Source organism: Vidua chalybeata, chromosome 7, assembly GCF_026979565.1.
Source record: "Vidua chalybeata isolate OUT-0048 chromosome 7, bVidCha1 merged haplotype, whole genome shotgun sequence".
Lineage (NCBI taxonomy): Eukaryota > Metazoa > Chordata > Aves > Passeriformes > Viduidae > Vidua > Vidua chalybeata.
In genome coordinates, this window is record NC_071536.1 from 17809312 (window position 1) to 17833192 (window position 23881).

The 23881-nt window shown below is 37.8% G+C and overlaps 1 protein-coding gene across 6 annotated transcripts in view; it reads left to right on the forward strand.

The window, feature by feature from the left end:
- Positions 1-23881, forward strand: part of GPR155 (G protein-coupled receptor 155) — a 43126-nt gene that overhangs the window by 15289 nt on the left and 3956 nt on the right. Inside the window, exons 1-15 of one of the 6 annotated variants that reach the window (XM_053948461.1) lie at positions 1399-1543; positions 5712-6217; positions 9655-10054; positions 11165-11330; positions 12547-12702; positions 13737-13820; positions 15108-15228; positions 16495-16579; positions 16661-16751; positions 17715-17988; positions 18617-18718; positions 20316-20449; positions 21949-22044; positions 22907-22971; positions 23661-23798. In XM_053948461.1, coding sequence (XP_053804436.1) covers positions 5758-6217; positions 9655-10054; positions 11165-11330; positions 12547-12702; positions 13737-13820; positions 15108-15228; positions 16495-16579; positions 16661-16751; positions 17715-17988; positions 18617-18718; positions 20316-20449; positions 21949-22044; positions 22907-22971; positions 23661-23798 — 2372 coding nt within the window. In that variant the 5' untranslated portion in view covers positions 1399-1543; positions 5712-5757. Of the gene's footprint in view, positions 1-1398; positions 1544-1752; positions 1921-2189; positions 2209-5711; positions 6218-9654; positions 10055-11164; positions 11331-12546; positions 12703-13736; positions 13821-15107; positions 15229-16494; positions 16580-16660; positions 16752-17714; positions 17989-18616; positions 18719-20315; positions 20485-21948; positions 22045-22906; positions 22972-23660; positions 23799-23881 lie in introns of those variants that run through there. The other 5 variants (XM_053948466.1, XM_053948464.1, XM_053948463.1 and 2 more) reach the window with 5 other exon arrangements.

The following is a 23881-nucleotide window of genomic DNA, read 5'->3' on the forward strand; positions in this document are numbered from 1 at the left end:
GGCAGGAATGAGAGGCAGTGAGGTGTCAACCACTGACACTGCTGTTTCATGTCAGGTTCTAGTAAGTGTATACACTTCTAGTGCAGAAAGTTAAAATTTAAGCATCAGTATCTTTAAATTAAATTTAAAGCAGGCATATGATATCAACAGGGCAGTACCTTCTAAAAGTTTCTAACAGCCATGCTTATCCTCACAAGTTTCTGTCCCTGTTTGCATTCTTTACAGGATTTTCTTAACTGGACTCCCATTTAATTTCCTTAAGTGTTATTTCTGTTATATTGCTGCCCTTGTTATATAAGTTTCAGGTAAGCATTTCAACAGTAGACCTTGTGAACAGAACTGACTATGGAAAAAATTCTTATCTGACACAACGCTTCATAAGTTGTCAATCACATACTTCTTTTTTGGATGAGATAATTCTCCATTCTGTTTTGGTCTTTTCTAGTGTTACCTGAAAGGGAAAGAGGTTTTGGGTTTTGTTTGTTTGTTTGTTTGCTTCCTGGAAGTTCCTTGGAAGTTGGTTTTTTTTTTAGTACTTTTGAGTTTTTTTGCTGGAAGCTTGGAATGGGAAGCTACTGAGCACACAGACTGGTCGACATTGCACCAGTCGGGAAAACTGCCTTACTCCCAGTGGGCCACCTATTGCCACTACTTAACAAGTAAGGCAAGCTGGTTTGAGTCTGATCAGGAGGGGAGACTAAGGTACCCTGAATTCACACGTGCTGTCTTTGCAGCAGCAGTATCTGTCTTGGTTCTTAGGAAAAGGGCAGCTGGAACTGCTGTGCCCTCAATTGCATTACAAAGGGAAAACCTTGAGAAAGCTGTGTCCTCGTTTTCTGCAAGAGAATCTTTGGTCATTACCAGTTTTTTGTTTTTATTGGGGAAATTACTGAATGGCCGAATCTGTTGAACCGATGGCACGTGGAAAATACGGGGTTTTATTTCTAAGCGCTCTGACTGCTAGGGAAAGTTGGAGTGGGTGTAGGAGGTTCGGGGACAGGCTGCTGCCGGGAGCCAGCGCCGCTATCGGGCCCGCCGAGCTTGCAGGTGACGCTGGCTCGGGCCGATAACGGGGGTGACCCTGCCCGGCCTCCCGCCCCGCGGGGCGCAGCTGGCGGCAGCCACGAGGGGCGCCCCGGGAGCGGCCGGAGCTCTTTTCGCTCCCGTACTCCAGGGGAGGAGGCTCCCGAGCGCGGGGGAACCCCTCGGGGCCGAGGCGGCGGCGGAGACCCGGGCCGCCCCCCGCGCGGCGGCCGCCGAGCCGCCATCTTGCGGCTGCTCCCTCCCCCGCCCGCGCCGCCGCGCAGCCCCGGCCTGCCCGGGGGCCGCCCGCTGCCGGGGGCCGCCCGCAGCCCGCCCGCCCGGGGCGCTCAGCCGCCCGCGGGAGCGGGGCTGTCGCTGGCGGGGCGGGCCGGGGCGGGCCAGACCTCCCCTCCTTGGCCTCGGTACCGGCGGCCTCGGCCTTAGAGGGGTTCTCAGTTTGGCAGAGCACAAGCCCTCTCCACGCACCCCTGTGCGGAGGCGCCTACCGTAAGCTAAGTAGGTAAGCTGCCCGCTCATTTCCCCGGCTTCTGGCGCTGTTTTCTACTGAGGCAGCTGTCACGCAGGGCAGTGCTGCTGGCTTTTTATCTTTGACTGAAAATGCTGTGCGCTCCTAGCTGGGGTGACCGTGGGAAGGAGAGCAGTGATGGGCCGGGAAGGGGCAGGCGAGAGGCGTTGGTTTTGTTGTAGCTCTCTGGCTGCAAGTCTCAAAGGATTTTACATCCCAATTTGGCAAATGGTGCAAGTGGGGAGCTTTTTAAAGGGTGCTGGCAAGAAAATGTTATCTACCTTTTGAAAAATGTTTTGCTGTTTACTTCAGAAGTATGTATCTATTTGTTGACAAGGCCAATGATCAGCCTAAGTGAGAATTAAGGGGAGGTATGTTTTTCATTCATTTTCTGAGTTGACATTCGGCGCCGCTGGCAGCTGTTGCTTCATTTGGTCTTGTCTGAGCTCCTGCACTGCCAAAGGTTTATGGAGCTTGAAGTGTTGCTGTGTGAGCTGTGCCAGTTGTGTGCTCAGGGCAGGCCTCAGCTTCCCCAGGTGTCCAGGGCATGCAGCTTCCCCGGCTGCTCCACAGCCAGGGGCTTTCTTGGAATGGCATCGTTGGAGAAGGATGGCAAAGGAAATGTGATCTTGGAAAACAACTGCTCAGAGACACATAAGGTGTGTGATGTTTCCTGCGGCATTGCCTAGGTTTCCAGATACAGGTGGCCCATTTCTTGTGCTAATTGCTGTTGCGATATTGTTCTCTCTCTGTTTTCTTAGCCCAGTAAAGAAAAAAGTAAAAATTGTGGTTAACTTGCAAAAATAGGAACTGCAGTAATCACTTCTTCCCACTTACTTTTATCATTTTATCTCCCTGAAGTTGCTTCCTCTTTGACTTACTTCACAAATTTTTACATGAAAATGCATGTAGTATACACTTATTTTAGCTGAGAACAGGGTAGTAGAGCTGCTATGAGCAGTAACTCTTCCTACCCCAATTCCATTTTAGTCTTCCTGAGTAAAATAATGTGTCATCCTTACATTAAAGTAGGAGAGTTTCTGCATTGCATTAAAGTAGGTCATGTTGTGGGTTATAATTTATGAGCAATGTGCATGGTCTTGCCAGTGTCACCATATTATCCTGAGAGTGATTATCAGTTGACAGCTTAAGAGCGAGAGACCAGAGGGGAGGTATACATTGAAGTTATCTCTTTTATTCACTCATGCTGTCTTTGACTTTCATTAGAAAAAGAAGATGAAAGGGATTTTCCCCTTCCTTTGGTGAAGGAGACAATTTCACTATTTCTGTAGTTGGAGAGGAACCGGATATTGTTTAACTCACAGCTGCTGCAGAATTGAGTTTCTGGTCTGGTGAATTTTAAGACTTTTCTCTTGTAGGTTGTCAATATTTGTAATGTTTCACGGGGAGTTTAAACTGCACTTGTTACTTGCTCTGTGTCTATTGTTGGTCTTCATACAAGGCTTCCTCTCGTGCAAGCTGACAGTCTGGCTGCAAGCAGCTATGCTTGGCACAGTCGACAGCAGAAAAGGCAGCATTATTCCTAAAAGCTGTGTCTGTATTGGCCTCCAGTTCCCAAAAATGCAGCTGTGGCTGGGTTCTCAAGGATTCAAATCTCAATCTTCAAGCCCTGAAGGGATAACTACAAATCGTATGTTCTATGGAGTCAAAGCGAAGTGCTTTCCCTTGCAACTGTATTATATTTCCTTATTTTAGTGTCATTTGTCTGGTTAGTTTGCTACATCCACTATAAGAACAAGCTAATTTCTGTGTAGAATATATCAGGTTTTGGGTTTGCATGAGATCATTACCTCTGATTTCATTAAGAACTGTGAATTGAAAATAATTTCACTCTTGTGAGACGCTAGTTTGGGGTAAGCCTGAGGTGGAACAAGGCTGTATAGTAAATCTGCGATTAGTCATTACATAATCTCACAATAGTTATATAAATGTCTGTATCCTATAGAGCAAAAAGTGCTGAGGTGTACTCACTGTGTTAAGCAGAACGCAAAAGCTTGCATTTCTGGAAAACACTTCTCGGCAATAGATACTCTGTGTTAAATATGAAGGGTTTGGCATGTGCATGTCTCTCGAGCTGAAGAGATGATTCACTCTCAAAGCCCTCTGAGGAGTGCCAGTAGCAGCTTTTACTGTAATGGAGTTCTTCTCTTTGAAACTCATGTGGTTTACCAAAAATTTGTCTTGTATGACTTGACAGGGTCCCTTGTAATGAAGTTGAAGGAAGGCTGCAGGAATCTATCTGTCTGTCTGTCTCTTACAAAAGATGGTTTGGGATGTGTGGGTGTGTATCCATGTCAGTTTTGATCTAGTGAGGAAGATAGGGGATTTAGTATGTGCTGTTGACTGATACAACATAAGAGTCAGTTATATCTGTTTAAGTCCTGAATTATGAAATGGGGATAAGAGCACTTCTATATTTTGTAGCAATTTTGTGAGGAGAAATGCTTATTTTAATCATAATCATTTCAGAAGAAAGAGAGGCTTGTCATTAGCCTTGAATAGGAAGGCACAGGTGAAGGAATGCTAGAATTTAGGGATAGATACAGTTGGAATACTCTCCCACTACACATCAAATGTTGTATTTGGTTAAAAAAGTTTCAGCTGTATCTTATTGCTGAAAGAGAGCAGGTTGAACACATTATATCTCTATGCTGTGCTGTAAGCTTGGAGAATTTGACATGGAGCTGTGCTGAAAACCTGTTTTTTACCTTGCATCTAGTGTAGAATGTGGCTGATTTCTTTCAAGGATTAGTGTCTCTGATTCTCTTTTGGACATTTTGCAAATTCCAACAACATCCTTAAGTTTTTTAGTAGAAGAAATGCTTTGTTGTTTGCTTCATTTCCTGCAAGTTTTCCCATTTTTCTGTAGCAAATAATACTTTGAGCTCCTAGTCTAAATAAATCTAAGCTATTTTATCATCTATAATATAAGAAAGTACAGCCTTTAAAATAAGCTTTACTTGGAGTGAGACTCATTTTCCTTGGGAGAAGGCTACTGGACAGATTTGGATGATGCAGCAGCTCAGTCCAGATGAATTACCACAGCATCATAGAAGTGCTTACCAAAAGCCTCAGGCATAAATAAAAGTCATGAGTCAAAGAGTTGAAGCTTGTGAATATGTATATGCTGGATGCCAGGGTGAGAAATAGACCTTACAAGACCTCACCTTTGCACTGACTTGATTTACTTGCTTATTTACCTGGCTGCTGTGTTCTGTGTTCCTTGTGGATAGGATACAAAGAGGCTGGGAAGACTCTTAAAACAGTTGTTAATTTGCACAGATTGTACCGTACAAAGCATTGTTTGGGACTTGGCAATTTTGGCTTTACCACTGATACCTTGAATAGCTTAGGGGAAATCAGTTCACCTTTGCCTTAGTTTTTATCCCTACAAAGTGAGGAAAGTCATCTTGAGTTCCTAAACAAAATACTTCAGGATTTAGTCATGTCAGAACTTTATGTGCAGAGTTACCTGATGGACTGCACAGGTTTCAGAGCTATATTGCCAAAGCCATATCTGTTTCTGGCAGGACCTTGCTATTGACCAATGAATATTTGTGTTTGATGTCCACTCTCTTCATCTGATTTGCAGACTTGATATGTCTGCTTGCATATAGAACCTGCGGTGTTGTAATCAGCCCTTTCGAAGGGAATTGCTGCTAACAAGTGAGGAACGGGGTTCAGCAGATATTTCTGTTGTACATAAATGCTTCATGCATGCTTAAATTTCACTGCTAGAGACCTAAAGAATTGTATGTAGAAATATGGGTCAGCTCTAAGCACAATGAATTAGATCATTGGCTGCTGTCATGTGTGGATTCTTTGCTAGCTGAAAAGTGTATCATTAGCACATGATATTGAAATGCTGGGAGAGGTCAAAGTTGCACAAAGCAAGGTACAACCTTCAAGGGTTGATATGATAATTTAAACTCTAAATTTTTCTGGAAGGTAGAGAGGACCTTGCCAAATGTTTTTGTACCAGAGTGGAGAAGCTTTGATTCTTCATCAAATTTATCTTGCTTTCCTGGTGCTCAGTTCTTGTAAGAGCTATTCCTGTTGTCCATTCTGTAGTAATTTAAGAGGGCTTAAGCTTGTACTTAAGGCAATGAAGTTAATAAATGTACTTTTGTTCCTTTTACAGATGAGATCATTTCACACTCTTCTTTTGGAAGAGGTGGTCAGAGGAAATGGATAGCTATTCAGACTTCACTGCAAAGAACCTCTCATCTTCAGCTAATATGTCTCTTTCTTTGCCTGGACAAGCTGGACTCAATACCACCGGCAGTCCCCCTTCTATGTCAATAAGCAGGCTTTTCCCAGCCCTGCTGGAATGCTTTGGAATAATTCTTTGTGGCTACATAGCTGGAAGAGCCAACATTATCACATCAACTCAGGCCAAAGGACTGGGAAATTTTGTGTCCCGTTTTGCACTCCCGGCTTTACTGTTCAAAAACATGGTGGTACTTAATTTTTCTAATGTGAATTGGTCCTTCCTGTACAGTGTTTTAGTTGCCAAAGCTGCTGTGTTTTTTTTAGTCTGTGTTTTAACATTGTTAGTAGCCAGTCCTGAGAACCGATTTAGCAAAGCAGGTTTGTTCCCTATTTTTGCTACACAAAGCAATGACTTTGCTCTGGGATATCCAATAGGTAAGTATGTTTTCTTCTTTACAATTAATTGTCTAATAATCACTGTTCTAGACATGTTTGCTTTTATATTTCCATAATTTGAAATTGACTTCTGAATTGAAGTTCCATGCAATTGAAATAATTTCTGAAATGCCTCTCAAATTCTCTTTGAGACTACTACTCATCATCTAGGAAAGGTTAAAACTGAAAAAAGAGAGCAAGTTGGTTCTAGGAAAACAAAAAACAAGATGCTTGATTACAGAATTGAAAATACAATTACAAAGGAAAGGTCAAATATGCAATTCCAGATTGTATGTAACAAGTAGATCCATGTTTTGGATTACTTTAGGAGTTAACAGTATCTTTCTCCTTATTCCAAGGCAGCATGTTTAGGAGAATCCTCAATCTTTCTTATTCTCTTCAAATTTGCTTGATATGTATACAATTTAGACAAATGCAATTGCATACTTTTTTTTTTAGATTAAAATACTGTGTTTCCGTCAGTTGCATCTCCTGAGATTTATTCCTCTTGAAAGAAATCAGAAGTATGCCACAAATGGGGCTGTGAGAATTATATCTTTGTTGGTATGCATTTTAGATGCCAATTAGAGTTTCTCTTTTTTTTTTTTTAATATGTATTTTGGCGATCTCTGAATGTATTTCCATTGTATCCTGGTTAAAACATTCTTTCCACTTTTCCTTTCTTGTAAGACTGCGTATTTCTTCAGGTGCTTCATGATTGATAAGATAAGATTTATATTTTTTCTATGTGTGATCTTGACAAAATCTACACCATTTAGAGCTTTACTGGAATAGTTACTGCAACAGAAACATTGTAGGCTCTTGAGGTTTATTTCCTCTTGTCCTTTCCCTTCTCCCATCCCCAAACTTTCACTGGTGTTGGGATCATGCTGTCACCTGTGCAAACTTTTTACTATTAGTAAAATATTACCCAAGCTTCTCTGAAGTTTTTGCAGGACTGGTCAACAAAGAATGCCTTGCTGTTTTTTATGTGGTAGAGGTAGTGTTTTGAACAAAGCCTGATCTTTTAATGAAAAAATATTTTTAAATGCTGTAGCAGTGGAAATTTGTAAAGGAAAAAAATCAATATTGACAAATTGTGCACTAAACCAACACTATTTAAAAAGGCATTTTGAACTCTTAATAATTCCTGAGTCTTCATCCCATGTAATTTCTTTAATACATTACTATTATTTTTTATTATTTCTTTACTATGCTCTTTTTTTGCTGTTTGAAAAGATTTGCACCTAGCAAAATCAAAATGTGGGTCAGATTTTTGAAGCTTATCACTGTTTTTCTAGTAACATGGTTATGATAGTTCTAGATTAAAAAATGATGTTGGGGTGAAAAAGAACTAACTGGCAGAGAGGTTTGTTAGCACACCCCTGGTGTAGTCAGAATTACTATGATAGAAAGCTTTGGGGTTTTTAATTACAGAGTAATAATGATACAAGTCTGACAAACAGACTCAGGTATTATCTAGAGCTTGTGTTAAAGCACAGGTGTAGCAAAGGTGCTGTGTGGATGACAGTCACTGTGACTTTAGTCATACTCATTGTGTTAACAACTAGTGTGTGATTTATATGTACTTCTGAGCAGCTGGGACATGGAAAATTGATTTTTAAAACAATTAAATTATCTTCGATTTCAGTTTTTTGTTATGATCAGCAAGCAGGCACCGTGATTTAAATAAAAAGAAAACTTTTCATCAGTGACAGAAGTTGTGGATTATTTTTACTGTCATAACAATTCCGTAAGACTGATTTCTTATTTTTTTCCACCCACTGACTCAGTAATCTAACTCCACTTTTTGTACCCAATAAAATGCATTCTGACATCATACATGATTTAAAGTACTTATAGACCTTAATTTATTGTCTTAAGTATGCTGCTTCACTTTACCAGAAAGTAAAGTTTTTTAAAATTTGTCACTCAGGCATTAATTACATGTGACTTGTGTGGAGTTGTGTACGAGTGACACGGGCATTCTGTATAAAGCAGTTATAAACATCAGTCTCAGGTTTGAAGTTTTAGGAAAAAACCTATTTGCATAAAAAAAGTGTCCAGCATGTTTAAAGTGATTTTGGTTGTGTTTAATGCTTAAAACTGGCTTGTTAAATGCAGTAACTAACCCCAAACTTGGTACTTCTGTTCAGCAGTCTATTTAGGATTTTATACAGGTAGTTCTTCTACATGTACTTTAATAATGGCCTGTAAAAGTAAAAATGCCTTTAGTGCCTTTCTTTATATATGTAAGAAATCAGCTAGTTGAGAATGTCAGTTTATTTGCTCTAAAGAGAAGACTGTTCAAAGTGAGCACTGATTTAGCACTTGGAAGTTCCTGTCATTCCAGAGATTTAAATAATACAAAGGTAAAACTCTTCTGGATTTTGAAAAATGTAGTCACAAGGAAAAACTTTTTCAGAAAAGGTTAATAATGTTGTTATTAATGACTATTAATTGCCTAGTATATATCTAATACATAGTATATGTAATAATTATGATAAAATTAACTATATATACATGTACTATAATTTACATACTGTTAATACCTATAGCATATTATTGATACTTATTAATAACAAAAATATTAAATATAACAATTATAAGTTAGGTAAAAGAGAACATTCTACTTTTAAAGCATCGGGGTATTTTTTTAAATTCACATTAGAATTGAATCTTTTATATGTTTCCAAAGTATTTTCATTATTTTTGAAGTGCCTTTAGTACAAACTCAAAATAAAAAGCAATTCTACTTTGACTCAGAGGTATGTAGTAGTAATGAAAGCAAAGGCTCATGATTTAGAGTTCCTTGAGGGACCATAACTACAGCAGTAACTCTAGTCCTAAGGGGTCCCAGAGAATTAACCAATAATTATGTCATAAAATTTTTTTTCCTGGTTGTTGCTTTGTTGTGTTGTATTGAATCAATGCAGAAAGATCACACCTGACTTACCCATTGAAAACTGATTAAATTCCAAAGAAGTGAGACTCCCTTAAGATGGGAAGCAACTTGTATCCTGCAAAGGTGCATTTTATTCTCCACAACTGTCACGTGTCTGGGGAGGAAAAGCAAGTCAGAAATAAAGCCAAAAATTTTCCAGCATTTGGGATGACTCAAAGGAAACATAGAATTGTTACATTGTTTTCTTTCTTTTTTTTCTGTAAATGTTGGCTAATTTTAGGATGATTAAATAGTATTGGATGATTAATCTTTGGTCTTTAATGTGTTCTTTAGATAACTGTTGCCTAATACAATTGGACATACCTGCATTATCTTATATTGATTGTTAATTAAATGGAGTCCTTCAGTTCCTTCTGGAGGAAACTTAAATTACTTACTTTAGTTTTCAGAGAGCAAAATTTAATTTCAATATTTCAATGTATTTTTCTGCTGAAGTGTTATCACTCATAACTCTTCATTTCCTGTCTTCTAGTTGAAGCTTTATATCAAACCACTTACCCAGAATATCTCCAGTACATTTACCTAGTGGCTCCAATATCTCTTATGATGCTAAACCCCTTGGGTTTTATCTTCTGTGAAATCCAGAAGTGGAGGAATAATCGCACTGTGTCACAGAGCAAAATCAAAATAGTGGGCCTAGCACTCCTTCGAGTTTTGCAGAACCCTATTGTATTCATGGTCTTCATAGGAATTGCCTCAAACTTTATTCTTGGCCAGAAAATTCCTGATTACCTTGAAAACTTCCTTGATGGACTGGGCAGTTCATTTTCTGGCTCTGCACTTTTTTACCTTGGACTGACTATGGTGGGACAAACAAAAAAACTGACAAAGGGTATGTTTGTTGCACTGATCCTTCTCATCACAGCTAAACTGTAAGTTCAATTTATGTATTTTTATAATTTTGTTCTCTAGACATTTTAAGCTCTGAATACCCTGGTCAGATGGCTTTTCTTTCAAGAACGTTATATTTGTAGTAGATTTCACTTTCAGTATTTTGAGTGAGTGCTTCCCAAACTCTTTGATAGAATACAGCTGTTAAATTTTAAAGGAAATGTAGTAGACTAGAAACCTGTTATCAGGCTCTGCAGAGAAAGAAAATCAGATGTGCTGTGCCTTCATGGACTGCCCGCAGGCCTTCTGTAGTGAATTGGGTATTTGGGGAATTAGTAGCTTAAATTAAAATTTACTGAATAGCTAGTTATACAGTAGTGAGTTTAAGTATATTTGATTAGTATTTGTATTTTATTTGGCTGAAACAATGCATCTCCAAATTAGTTGTTTTTCCTTACTTTATCTATAAGTCTTTGAAACTACTATACCGGAAGAGTGTAAAAACTTAACAACTAACCAGCAAAGCTAAAGACTTAGTCTGTAAACCAGCTTAATGCCAAATTTTGTAATGAAAAAAAGGTGAAAAACACTGTTTAATGTTGCCACTTTGCTTCACTGTATGCCTATATAAGGCTTACATAGAGTCTTGTGTGAGGTCTGGGCTGTTGCTGAAATAGCCTTGATGCCGGCAGTTTGCTGGCCAAAACTTTTGGCATGGGATACTTAAGCTTGAGCCCTTATTATATTTCAGTCAGCTTGCAGAAAGGTGGACTGAATTTCAGAGCTGCTGACTGCTTATAACTACTATTACTGTAACAGTTGAAAAATGAGAGGGTTTTTAATGTTTTACCATCCTAAATTTGAAGTTTGTACAGAGAATGTGTCTGCACAATCAGGGAAGCTGCTTTTATACCTGACATGTTTGTCTTTTTCATTTTAATGTAATTTGTGATGTAAGATTTTTAAGCAGCTGGTAAATATTTTGATAACAATGAAGGCAATTGTTCAAAGTGATACCAGTATTTTGCTTTTCATAAGTAGTATTCAAACAAGCCTTAAATTTCCTTTTTATTCATTTTCTGGATAAAGAAGAGTCTATTGTTGTAGGTTGAGTAATATTTTTTCAATTACTTTTTTCCCCTTTCTTTCAGGCTCATGATGCCATTTCTCTGTAGAGAGATGGTGGAACTCTTGGACAAGAGTGACAGCGTGGTCAATCACACCAGTTTATCAAACTATGCATTTCTTTATGGAGTTTTTCCAGCAGCACCTGGTGTCGCAATATTTGCAAGTCAATTTAACATGGAAGTAGGAATTGTATGTAGTTAAACTTTTCCAAATATGTTCTAACTTTGAGCTTAACTTCTTAGATGAAATAAATAAAGTAGTCTTGAAGAATTTGCTTTTCTGTAGTATATCTATCTTAGAATTACTTGTACTCCCAGGATCTTTCCTGATGTCTTAAGCGTCTTGATAGTCCTCATACTTTTTTTTTTTTTCCCGTATGTGACTCTAGTAGAGAGAGATAGGATAACTTCAGATACAAAGAACTTGTATCTTTGTTGCTTTTTAGAGTTGTGTTTTTTGTCTGTTTTTTTTCAACAACCTTATCTTTGAGATGTTTCTGTAGGGGAAAAAAGAAATTATGTTACTGACTTCAGTAAGAATACTGTCATAGCTGAAAATTTATGGAAGATCTTAAGCTTTAACTGATTCACTTGTGCTCTCCTTCAGTTAAATCTTGTGATAGAAAGCATTTTACTTTTTATATATGTACATAGTAGAGGGTACCTTTTCAACTTTAAATAGAAATTTTAAAATTGTTTCTTCCACTTGAAGTGACATTAACACACTTTTATTGATTTTCATTGTTTTTAATGGTTTCTATTTTGGAGTTGTTTAGATGTATTTGTTTTTTTTAAGAAAAAAGGATAAGAAAGAAAAAAGTAAATCTTGCAAGATTATCTTGCAAGATAGAATTTTATACTCTACAAACTTAAGAAATTTCTTTAAAGCAGAGTCTCTAGTATGAGTAACAACTCCCACTTCCATCACTGTGCAAATTCAAGTAAGTTGAAAGACAATGAGAAGCCAAACCAGAAATCACTTGCAAATATATATGGTGTCTTCTCATGAATTGGTGCATATTAATATTTACATAGCTACATGTTTTTTAAGTTATTTATGGTGTGAATGTTTATATCCAAAAGCAAATTGTGACAGTGTTAATTCACCCCTAGACTGCAGTCATTAGTATATTTGACACCCATGAAAAAGCTCTGTAGAAATCTGCCATAGGAAACTACTGCTATTTCAGAAGCTTGTTAAAATTTTCAGCTTAGCTCTGTGTATAAACCAGATACCTTCTGACTCAAATTCTAACTAATTTGTTATAGAAACAACATTATTTGTTAAAGGTCTAGGTATGTTTAATTCAAAGGTCCAATTTTGCCAGTTGTTGTATTCCTGAAAGCAGATTATTTAGGTTGAGATGTGATTAACTCTGTTGCTGTTTCTGTTTGACTCTTGGCAGATCACCTCAGGCATGGTGATAAGCACGTTTGTGTCTGCCCCCATAATGTATGTTTCTGCATGGCTGCTGACCATCCCATCCATGGACCCCAACCCGCTGGCAGCTGCACTCCAAAACGTCAGCTTTGACATCAGCATCGTCAGCCTCATCTCTCTGGTAGGTGCTGCTGGGGTGGGACACAAAGGAACTCTGGTCAGGGCAGCCTGGCTGCGTAAGCAGCAAACTGAGTCATTAGAGGAGTTGTATTTCCTCATCGTATCCTGGTGCAGAGGGATGAGGAAGGAGTTAAAAATCCTGATTAAGCAGTGGGTCTGCTGGAAAGATGCACTGTACAGAAAGATGAGTGACTGAATTAGAGCATTTAGTGCAGGGCTTGAGAGGCTTTTTTGTTAGGTTTGTTTTCTTGTTTTAATAACAGGGTGTGAGGGAATTAAAGTGGTAGCTTACACCACAGAGGCTAGTTACATCAAGCCAAGTGAAGTGCTTGGATATCACAGTAATGAAGGCTGTGTACAAACTTCAGCTCCAGAAATGTCAGTGCATAATTGTTTAATGAAGTCTTAATTAGCATTAATGAAATAGTTAACCTGAAAAATTTATGTTTATCAAATTTCTGTACTAGAAATTATTTTCTTAAAAACTGAGTTGATAATCCAGAAGTCCAATATTAATTTTGTTTTGATTTTATAGAAAGTACAGATAGTATTATTATTTTATTTGCTTTTAAAAATAAAAACATCCATGTTGGAAGGAGTTGGAATTTTCTGAAGTTGTTGTCTCACTGAAGTCCTCTTGTCTTGAAACTGTGCCTGAAGGGAAGCCAGAAGTGAATGCTAACTCTTGCTGGCCAGATAATTTTGGGAGATTCAGGGGAGGTGGGTGTAGATTTTAAATTCTAAATTGCCAGGCTACACTGTGGTCATTTGTGTCCTGAGGAACTAACAGGTTTCTGCATGCTCCAGGCAAGCACTTGGTCTTTCCTGGAAATACTTCACCAACATGAGAACACCAAGATGCATTGCTTTTTCTAACCACAACTGCTGAGGCAAAGAGGCTGGCAGCACACTGTAGCAGTCATGTTGCTAAGATCTGTTGTATATTTAATTTCACCATCATCTGCCAGAATACTCATCTTGTTATTTTGGGTTTTGTTTTATTCTTAAATTAATTTTTCTTCTTGTATGTTACAGACCTGGTCTCTTACTGTTGTTGTTCTGAGTAAGAAATACAAACAGATTCCTCATATGATTACAACAAATCTACTTGTTGCTCAGGTCAGTAGTAAGGAGAATGCTGTTGTGTGAGGTTTAGGGTTTAAGTGTTTTTTAACATTTTGGAAGTTTGATTTTTACGGTGATATCTTTATAGCCAGCTGTGGAGGACAGGTGAATCTGATGTGTGACTTGTCTAAACAATTTCAGTGCTGTGAAATACACCCTTGAAGAAAATGATAGTTAATGTGGGCACTGTGATTCCTAAACAGAACTATAAACAATCAGAATGGAGTAGCTTCTGAGATGTTTTCTTAGTTATTGCCCAATACTGTTGAGTGCACTTCTGTTTCAGTTATACCCATCTGAAGCTGGCAATACCGGTGTTTGACTCTATAGTGACCCTATTCAAGGAGCTAAATAGAAAAATAATCCCTATACTGGTTTATGTCCCTGAAGCTCTTGCTGAGATCAGCAGGTGCAAGTGCTGGTGCAAGGATGTGCAAGGGAGTGTGGGAATGCATGGCTGGTGGCTAGGGAAAGCCAAAGCCAAGTGGCTCTGGATTGATTTTAATTGTTATTTAATCTGAGAGAGAACTACAGAGTACATCCTCATTATTCCCTTGAAGTCAACTGCACAGCTGGAACAGCCTGTGCTTGTATAACATCTGTGTGGTAGTGTTTTCTGAAGTGTTCTGTAGGTTTGGGGTTTTTTTTAATATGTCTTTATATTGTAAACTCTCTGAGCTCTGATCATCGAGTCGCATTTGAAAAATGTCATGTATGAGAACTGCAGGTGCTTCTGTTCTGTACCAACAAAGCTAGCTTTCATCTTAAAAAAAATAGAACTATTGTGTTACTGTTTCCACAATACTTCAGCCTATCTTTTCAGATTCCTTCACTGTTAAAATTATCATATATGCAATATCACTGGGTGGCAACTGGTGTAATTCTTGGCTGAACAAATACCTGTTACCCTCAGTTTCATGTGCAAATAATTTCCGGTAAAGGGTTTGTACTTGCCAAAAACATCGCCATTTACTTACTATAAGGTATATAAAGTTGGGGGATTTACCTGATTTGCCTTGCTCCTAGTTTATATGAGCTATATACTTGCCGTCAAAAACCTCTCCTGAAAATAAGGTAGCATAGTCAAGTGACACAACTGTAATACTGAATTTACTGTGGCAGTACTTTACTGCTAAATGAAATATCCAGTTCCTAAAATCACCCTCCAGTGCATCAGGGGTGGAGTTTAAAGCTTACTGCAGGTATAGAGCTCTCTGTTCAGTTTTTTTTTGTCATTCTGCTTTCCCAGTTTAAATGATGCTATCTTACTTTTTTTTCCAGTTTATTGCTTGCATTGGAATGGTGGCATGGAATTTCACTGTTAAAGAGAAAGACATCACCATCCAGATCCTCGTATTTATATTCCTCTACAGCTCACTTTATAGCACCTACCTGTGGACAGGTATGACTTTTCTAGGCAGAGCCCAGGTACTGTAATGAAAGATTAATGTCCTGAAATAATATTAATTATATTCTTTGGAGTACTTGTTCCTTTCACTTGTCTGTAGTTCTACAGATGGGGATACCTGGAAGTTGTGCTCAGGTTTAGTGTTAGGCGCTGCTGCTGCTGTTGGAAGCTTCTGCCTGGGCAGGTGTGGCTTGCCTTTGCTGGATGCAGTAGCCTGGCTGGTGTGTGACCAGAGACAAGAGCCTGCTCTCAAGGCAGAAACAGCTACAAATAGAGTGAATATGGGGAGCTGCCCTTCAGCTAGTCAGTCTTAATGATGATTTTTAATTAATGCAGAGTTTAAGATTTTAATTATTCAGCATTAAGTAGATTTAAAAACTGATGCAATGAAAAAATAGAAAATAGAGAATGAAGGGAAATACCCAAGTAGCTTTAACACCTCTTTCCCCTGGAAATTGTAGTTTCTAAAAACAATATGTGTGCATAAGATTAATGCTGGAATTGAAATAGAAAGAATTGAAAGATACTTCAAGAAGCTTGGAGAACCTTACATATAGGATTAAAAGAAAAGAGACTTTGGATATTCAAGATACTTTTGTCCGGAATCTACAGGTTTAATTCCTGTGGTGTTTTTCAGGAGTGAGTTATATTTGTTTAGCTAAAGTACATAGCTCATGATTGGTGGGGCCTAACATAAATACTAGCTTTGCTTCCACATGAGAATGTTGCTGAGGTGTGATTAGGCTAGGCAGTTCCAGAAGGTACTCCCAAAAGAGTTCTATATGTAAAACTATGCAAAACTTTTTAGTTAAATTTATCATTGACTTTACAAAGGACTAGTCAGTTTTTACAGAAATGTTATAACTGAATACAACACTATTTGTTGATTGCTAAAGGGTATTGGATAGAAAACTGCTGTTAATACCTAAAGAAATTAGTTACTTGTATGTTAAATGTTCTTGTGACATCTTTTTTACTCTTGTGAACCTTTCTTAGCATTTAGATTTAATATATTTAATATAAAATGTCCTGGAATTTTTTCAATGTTTCACTAGTAACATGTTTTTTTAGGCAGTGGGAATTTCTAATTTACTTTCTCAGAATACAATCAGACAAATGATCTTGGAATATTTAAAGGTCTGAGAATAATGTTTTAAGCTATTGAGTAGGTCACGTCATAGAGTTTCTAGGCTCTGTACTTACCAGTTCCCTTTTTAATAATAAACAAGGCATTTGTTTTGGTTTTCTTTTTTTTTTTAGGTTTTCTATCCTTTTCTTTGTTTCTATTGAAGAAGAGAGAAACAGTAAAGATTCCCATTGGGTTTATCATCATAGCTGGATGGGGGTAAGTTAATTCAAATGCATCCCTGCTGAATTAGTGGGAGCATGATAAATATGTTATGTACTTCCTATTTTGTTCTTTCAGAGTCCCAACAGTTCTGGTAGGAATCTTACTAATTGTTGGTGAACGTAACAACACTAGTATTGACTCTGCCTTTTTCTATGGAAAACATCAGGTATGAACATGTTCTGTCCTCATCACTTCAGACTTCTGCCATGCTACGTGTGCAAGTAGCTTTCAGTCAAAGTACAGGCTACTATGATAAAAGTATCATTGTAGAATGCTTATGTTTAGAGAAGGACCTTCATGTTTAGGCAGCTATGACTAAGGAAAAAAGGGAGTAGGCTTCTTAAAGAAAAAAACTTGGGAGTGGTAATGAAATACAAACCTCTTTTCCTGGTGACTAATTTGTATTCTAGCAGGATAGTTATCTAAAATTGTTATTATCCAATATCTAATTAATGGCTTTGGTCTGTAATAGATAGGACATGCATCACCTGTGTAGCAGTAACTACTTGCACTATGGTAGGCTTCTCAGCACAATCATAGGTTGAAAGACCCTGAACTACCATTTTTACCAGCAAATAGTTCCTATTATCAGAGGTTATAAAGTGTACTAGCATAGGTATTTGTCATGTTTTCTCCCTCTTTTTCTTATGGACAGAGAGTCCATGAGTCACTCAGGATTGTTCATGTGGCACTTCCACAGGCACTAAATAGCCTCAGAGTGGATTCTGGCTATCAGTGCAGATGATTAGGAGGAGAGGCTAATTAATAGGGTGCTCTCCATTGGCTAAAAAATGTAAATTAGAGCATATTCCTCTTTGGAATTAAAAGGCACCTGAGCAGAACTTAACCCAGAACATTGGTGATCCCTAGAGGAAGGGGGAAGACAGTGAGGGGATGTTTTTGGATTGCATGGGAAACGGGGGTCCACACTTAAAAAACAATCAAAAAAGCTGAGTTAGGCAAGGAAAATTAGTCTCTTTCAGTGCCATGAGGTGCAAGAGCAGTAAATATAGGAAAAATAGTCTTGTTCAGACACATTTGTAAGTGTATTTAGAAGAGTACAGAAGTTAGAAAGACATATGCAATTATTTTCCTATATTTAAGTGCATTTTCTTTGCTTTCTTAACAGATAATTACCACAGCAGTGATACTGTTCATCAGTATATTGATGTCAGGTATCTCACTGATGTGCATGAACAGAAGTAGGCAAGGGTCCAGCTATGGGGTGTTGAACCCATACTCACCACGTAGCTCAGTGGAGGAGGTTGAAGTGGAAGGGAGTGGGCAGAATCACATTTCAGCCACTATGACTCAGTCTTCTCCAGAATCTTCTGCACAGTCTTCTCCAGAATCTTCTGCACAGTCTTCTCCAAGATCTTCTGCACAGACATCTGCGGAAAGAGGTAGACAAAATATATTTTTATAAAAAATAACTGGCTTAGGGTGCTATAAACTATTATTTCAAATGTAATTCTGACCTGGGAAGGACAGTTTACAGCTTCGGGTATTAGATTAGAACAGAAGAAAATCTAGATATAACTGCCCAAGTATTTAGGTTTGTGTTTCTAATAAAAGTTTGATTGTTACCATGGTAAGTGTTGTGTAAGTGGACAAGAAGAAAACCCTGTGGATGATTTTTATGTAAGTAGTGATGCCTTGATAAGGATGTGATAAATGCAGCCCACTAGGCATTTTAGATTGTTTACCCACTAAATTGTCTCTCTGAGAATTAATTAAATGCCAACAGAAACACTCAATGTGTTTATAGTCCTTTTTTGTATGTAGCCTTTTGATCACTTTCTGTTTTTTTGCCTATAACTAAAAGCAATTCTGTTGCTTCAATGGTGGTAGTGTTATGTTAAACTATTAGTATTGTGACCCATTTACCCTCTCAACAAATTGTCTGTCTTCCCCTCTTGGGTTATTTTTGAGCATAATAGTTAAAGCTGCGTAGAATATATTGTTGCACTTGGAAAATAAATTACGGTAGTGAAGGAAGCTAACTGTCCTATTACTGTATATATTTAATAGGTTGCTGTTCTTGTCAGACAACAAATGGTGAATTATCCTGTGCTAAAGACAGCAAAGCAGCGTCAAATGCTGTTGAAAGCAAGGTTCCTCCAATTGAGACAGGTAAATCAGTAGTATCTCCTTGTTTTAATACTACAGCCTCTTCCCCAACATCTGCATGTTATTCTCAGAAAGAAGCTGTTGGAGCTATTGTTTTGGATGTCACTTTTTTACCACAAAGCTGCTTTAGTGTGTTCTGAGCAATCAGACTTTACCTCTCCATCGTTGTCTTGTTTGGATGCTGGGAAGTTGAATACAAAACCCTACTTTGCATCAAGCTTTTAGCATAAACTACTTTTTTACATCCTCATATTCACATCTTGCATCTTTTTAAAAAGCCTTTGTTGTAATCAGGCACAGGTTTTGAACACTAAATAAGATCTAGGGGAGCAAGTGCTTGTTGCAAATTAGATTAAATGTCCATGCTGCTGTGTACTATTTATGTCTAGAGAGGAGAGATGGAGAAAATCTACTAAGAGGGTCTTAGGAGTCACTAAAATAGAAAAAACTGGATTGAACTGACTGCTTGACACCTGTCTGGAAACTGCATGCCCAGTGCATTCTCACTGCACATCGCTGTCAGTAGTCAAAGCTAGCTGCCAGTACAATTTGACTCTTTTTTTTCTATTTTTTTTTCTTGTTTTCATGCGTTCTTAATAAGATGATCGTATCCTTATGCTTTGTTTGCATGCAACGTAAATTTCAATAAATCTAAATATTTCACACTTAAGCATACTTCAGTTATGTCTTATCTCACAAAATGCTCCCTTTCTACCTATTGCCAACTATTTTATCTATTTAGTAATTCAGGCAAGCACCATAAGAATGTCTTCAAGAATAGAGGAAGGCCAATCTAATTTTCTTATCCTAAAAGATAAGGTAGAAAATACCTTATGATTGAGTGGAAATTATTTCAACCTCCTTAGTGAACACTTCAAAACTATAAATCAGTAAAAGCAAATTGTAATGCATACACTTGTGTAACTTTGGCTGCAATAATTACTAATTCTTCTACTATCTCACTGAACTGCTTCGAGTTATCTGGTACAAATTCTTACATATGGCCTTGCCAGGAAGTTTTTCACTGCCATCTAGAGGAAGATACTCAGAATTTCTTAGAACTCTGTAGCTGGAAGAAAGCATCCATTCTCTTTTTGTTTGACTCTTTTCATTGGTAGAATTACGATCATGTTAAAAATACAGTCACAGACCTGAAATAAATAGGGTTGTCTGTCTGATGTAGAGATAAACAAGACTGAGATGCAGAGTAAAAACATTAGAGCTGACAGTATATTTGATTTTTTTTCAGAAATAAATTTAAAATTTAAAAACTGTTCAGAGAAATATTTTTTCATTATTTTCATTAATTCTAATAGTGTTTTCTGAATGTTAACCACACATTCAGTTTTAATTAAATCTTTGAAATAAAAATTCTATTGGAAAAATCTTTTCATTTTAGGAGCGCATGTAAACTTCAACTGTTTCATTTGAGAGTAGATGTCTGAGCAGGTTCTTGTCAAAGCCAATATTAAATTTTGTGCGTGTCACTTCAGTAAAGATACTTAACAAGGTAATTTGACTCAGCAAGTTACATTAGCAAGTTCGTTCATGGAGTTCTCAAGATAGAAGCCTAATGAAAAATTTCTGATTTGTTTTTCAGTGGATCAGTGTATGAGTCACTGCAGTGCTCAAACATGTGTGTTGGCTCAGGAAGAACAGCTTCTACAGACTGGAGACAAACAGCTGGCCAGACATGTGCTGCTGTGCTTGCTTCTTATTGTTGGACTATTTGCTGTAAATATTTTTTCTCCTCATCTTAACTCATTGAGGTAGAATGATTTTTAGGAAAGCTATATAGACAATCCAGTAAAAATCTTCCAGTTGCTGAAGTAACAATTAGTTAAATAAAATGGAGGCTATATTTTGGTTCCTTACTGGAAGAGGCATGTCATAATATTAATTTTTCTGTGCCACATCATAAGTTAAATGCAAGTTACGATTGATGATAGTGAGCAAGATACTGGAGAACCTTAAAGGGAAAAAAAGTGAACTTATATCATTATATCATTCATCACTACTGCCGCTCTTCCCAGTTTTCTGAAGAGTTGGTCTTCTTCCCTAGACAATTATCAATTAAAAATACAAACTGAATTCTGCTTCTGAAGGAGACTAGAAAAATTGTTCTATCTGATCAGACTTATATTGGAGCTTGGGTTTCTCTGAGGTGATAAGAATAATCTTAAGATTATTTTAAATGGGAAAATGCTACTCAATTTTGTTATTTTTAGTGGTGTTTGGAGCAACAAACACCACTAAAAGTTGCTAAGTTAGTGTCGCCACTCATCATTACTGACTCCAAGATGTGTTGGTTGTTGTTCCTGTGTACAAGTGTGAAATACCAGAATGTAATGCATTGAAGATCTATTTTTAATTTTTAACTGTGACAAAGGCAAGAAACTGCTCTCTGAATGTAATACTCGGTTGAGTTTCTTGTGGATGTCAGTTGGGAGAAGCATTTTTATTTGAAATGGAAACTACTGTGGCACAAATATGTAATACTGCAAAGCAGGACAGTGTGGCACTACAATGTGGGTTAATAGCTACTGCTGTTGTTTTTCAAGTTCTGTTAAATTACAAAATGAAATATTTCCCTCTCAAATTTCCTGTATCAAGTATTCCATGCTAGGTTTTATTTTACATCTTTTTTATTTAACGGGTACCCCAACTGTTAGCCTGTGTTTTAGCTGTATCTGAAACATTACGTAGATGTTATAAAGTAAGATCAGTTACTTTAAAGAATTAGCCTTTACACCCAAATGGGTTAACTTTGGAGGTTTCCTCCTTCTGTCAGGCATCTCAAATAGCTGAAATGGTATGTGCTTCACCTTAACATAATCCGACTCTGCAAGAAATATGTAGAAAGCGCTGGCCTCAGCCTAGCAGCCTTAAGACAAACACTGCAAATCTGTCTGGGCTCATTTTGTCTGGGTTATGTTGAAAACCTAAGTATGCTTGAGGCAAGTTCCTTACATAAACATGTAAAGAACTCTTACACTGCTGGTTTGCATTATTATGTTTAAAACAGCCAAGGTTCCCCCTCCTACCAAGCTATTAAGCCTGAGATGATGTTTTAAGGTGTTTATTCCTCTTACTTGTCTTTATCTGAATAATTTGTTAAATAGAGACCATGAACATTGTGCAAGAATTATTAGCATGTGAGGAGAAGAAAGCTTTTGATTTTTAACAGTCAGGTTATGTTTGTGTGTTTTGTTGTTTTTCTCTTTTCTTTACAGAATCTCTCCAGTTGCTTGTGGTGGCTGTTCAACCAAGAGCCTGGAAGGCTGTATGTGGAATTGCAGTTCTTCTGTGCTGTGTTTAATTTTGGTCAGGTACTTACCAGTGTTTGTTCTGAAAATGACCACGTTAAGTGGGTGTTGCAGCAGATAATGCACATCTTCTATGACCATGAACACTTTCACAAGTGCAAATGACAACTGAATGCCAAATGCTCATGGAAACTGATTAGGAATTTAGCTTTATTTGTACCAAAGCTTCACTGGTGTCTCTTCTGTGGAGTTACATCAGTAGCAAGGCAGCTCTATGGATGCTTTCTCTGTAAGGTTTAAGTTACTATCTCTGGTTTCAGTGACAGCACCATAGGGAAGAGCTGAAGATCGATGCTGGTTCTGGCTGCACCTGCCTGTTTCAGTGCACCTGACACAAGGCAGCTTTGTCAGCCATGAAGGTGAAAGCCAGGGAGTGTTAATACACTAGAGGAACATTTTACACATCCATGGCATGTGTGCCTACAGGATGCACTGCAGTATCAAGTAATGATAGTTTTATATAAAAGCTGCAAAGCAAAATGAAGTAGAGAGCATTCTAGCACTCAGGTTACAGTAAGTCTGTTCTTTCCTTGGCATTAAGAAATACAGATTTAGATTTAGATATAGCCAAATGCCTGGCTATGTAAGGTTGCCAGTTATCCCAAAGTGTCAAGTGGCATGTCACAGCATTAGTTTTACTAACTATTTCTTGAAGGTTTTATATGATGGACTGTTAGGTATTGATATGTCTTTTTAAGGTCCAAATGAAAAAGCAGAAACAAAATGCATTTTGAATGATATTTACAGAAGAGGGGTACTTTCCATGTATGCATTAAATGTATTTGGCACTGAGGTTTTACTTTCTGTTCTATAGAAACCAAAACTTTTGCTTCATGTTGCTTTTTCTATATTTTTTTCCCTCCAGGGCTTCATTTGCTTTGGTATTTTTGGCTTAGATAAGCATTTAATCATTCTGCCATTCAAGCGAAGGTAAATAGAATCTTTGCACTTACACTTGTAAACCTAATTATTACTAATAATCATTCTCTCAGGGTGTTGAGTTTTCAGTGCTATAGTATTTGGTTTCCTATTTCATTAATCTTCCAAATTTCTTTTCTCTCCCATTTGTAGAGAGGTAATGGCAGTTCACTGAATGTGAGGTTGTTCTGCCATCCTAATGATGCTTTCAAAGACATAAGTCCTGCAGACTCCCTAGAGGTGAAATTTTTGCCAAATGAAAGATCTTCAGGAATAATTTCAGTTGATAAACTAAAACTTAGATCTGAATGCTGAATCATAATGTATCACCACTATTTTAAAGTGCTGTGTTCATAACCCCATGCCAGTACTTTGTGTGGATGTTTCCTTCCACAGTGGAGGAGTGAGTTGTACAAAGCTGCCTTTACCTTAGAGCTAACTGGCTGCCCTGTGAATCCAGCAGCTAGAGCTGGCTCCCAGCTACTCTCTGACTTTCCTTCTGGCCAAGCCTAGAATAACACCTCTGTGTTCAAAAGCCATACAAATATATTAGGATGATTATATGTAAAGTATTAGGCACAAAAAGAAGTTGTGATAAGCTTCCTGGGAGGTCCATTCTGTTATTTCCAGTTTCAAAAATAATGCTCCTGCTTGATTTGCTATCTTGATTTTTTTCTTTTTTGTGTGTGTGTGTTTTGTAGACTTGAGTTTTTCTGGGGTGGAAGAGAAGCAGCAGGGCATACAGATGCCTCTGTACCTGAGGAAATCAGGATGACCTGTCAACAGTTTGTTCGTTATCATAGAGATCACTGTGTCAAAAGTATTGTCAAAGGCAGAAGGTAAGGTTCTTCCCTGCACATATAACCTGTCACAAAGCACACAGCTTATCTTTTGAAAACAATGAAATGCAGTTAATTTTGTA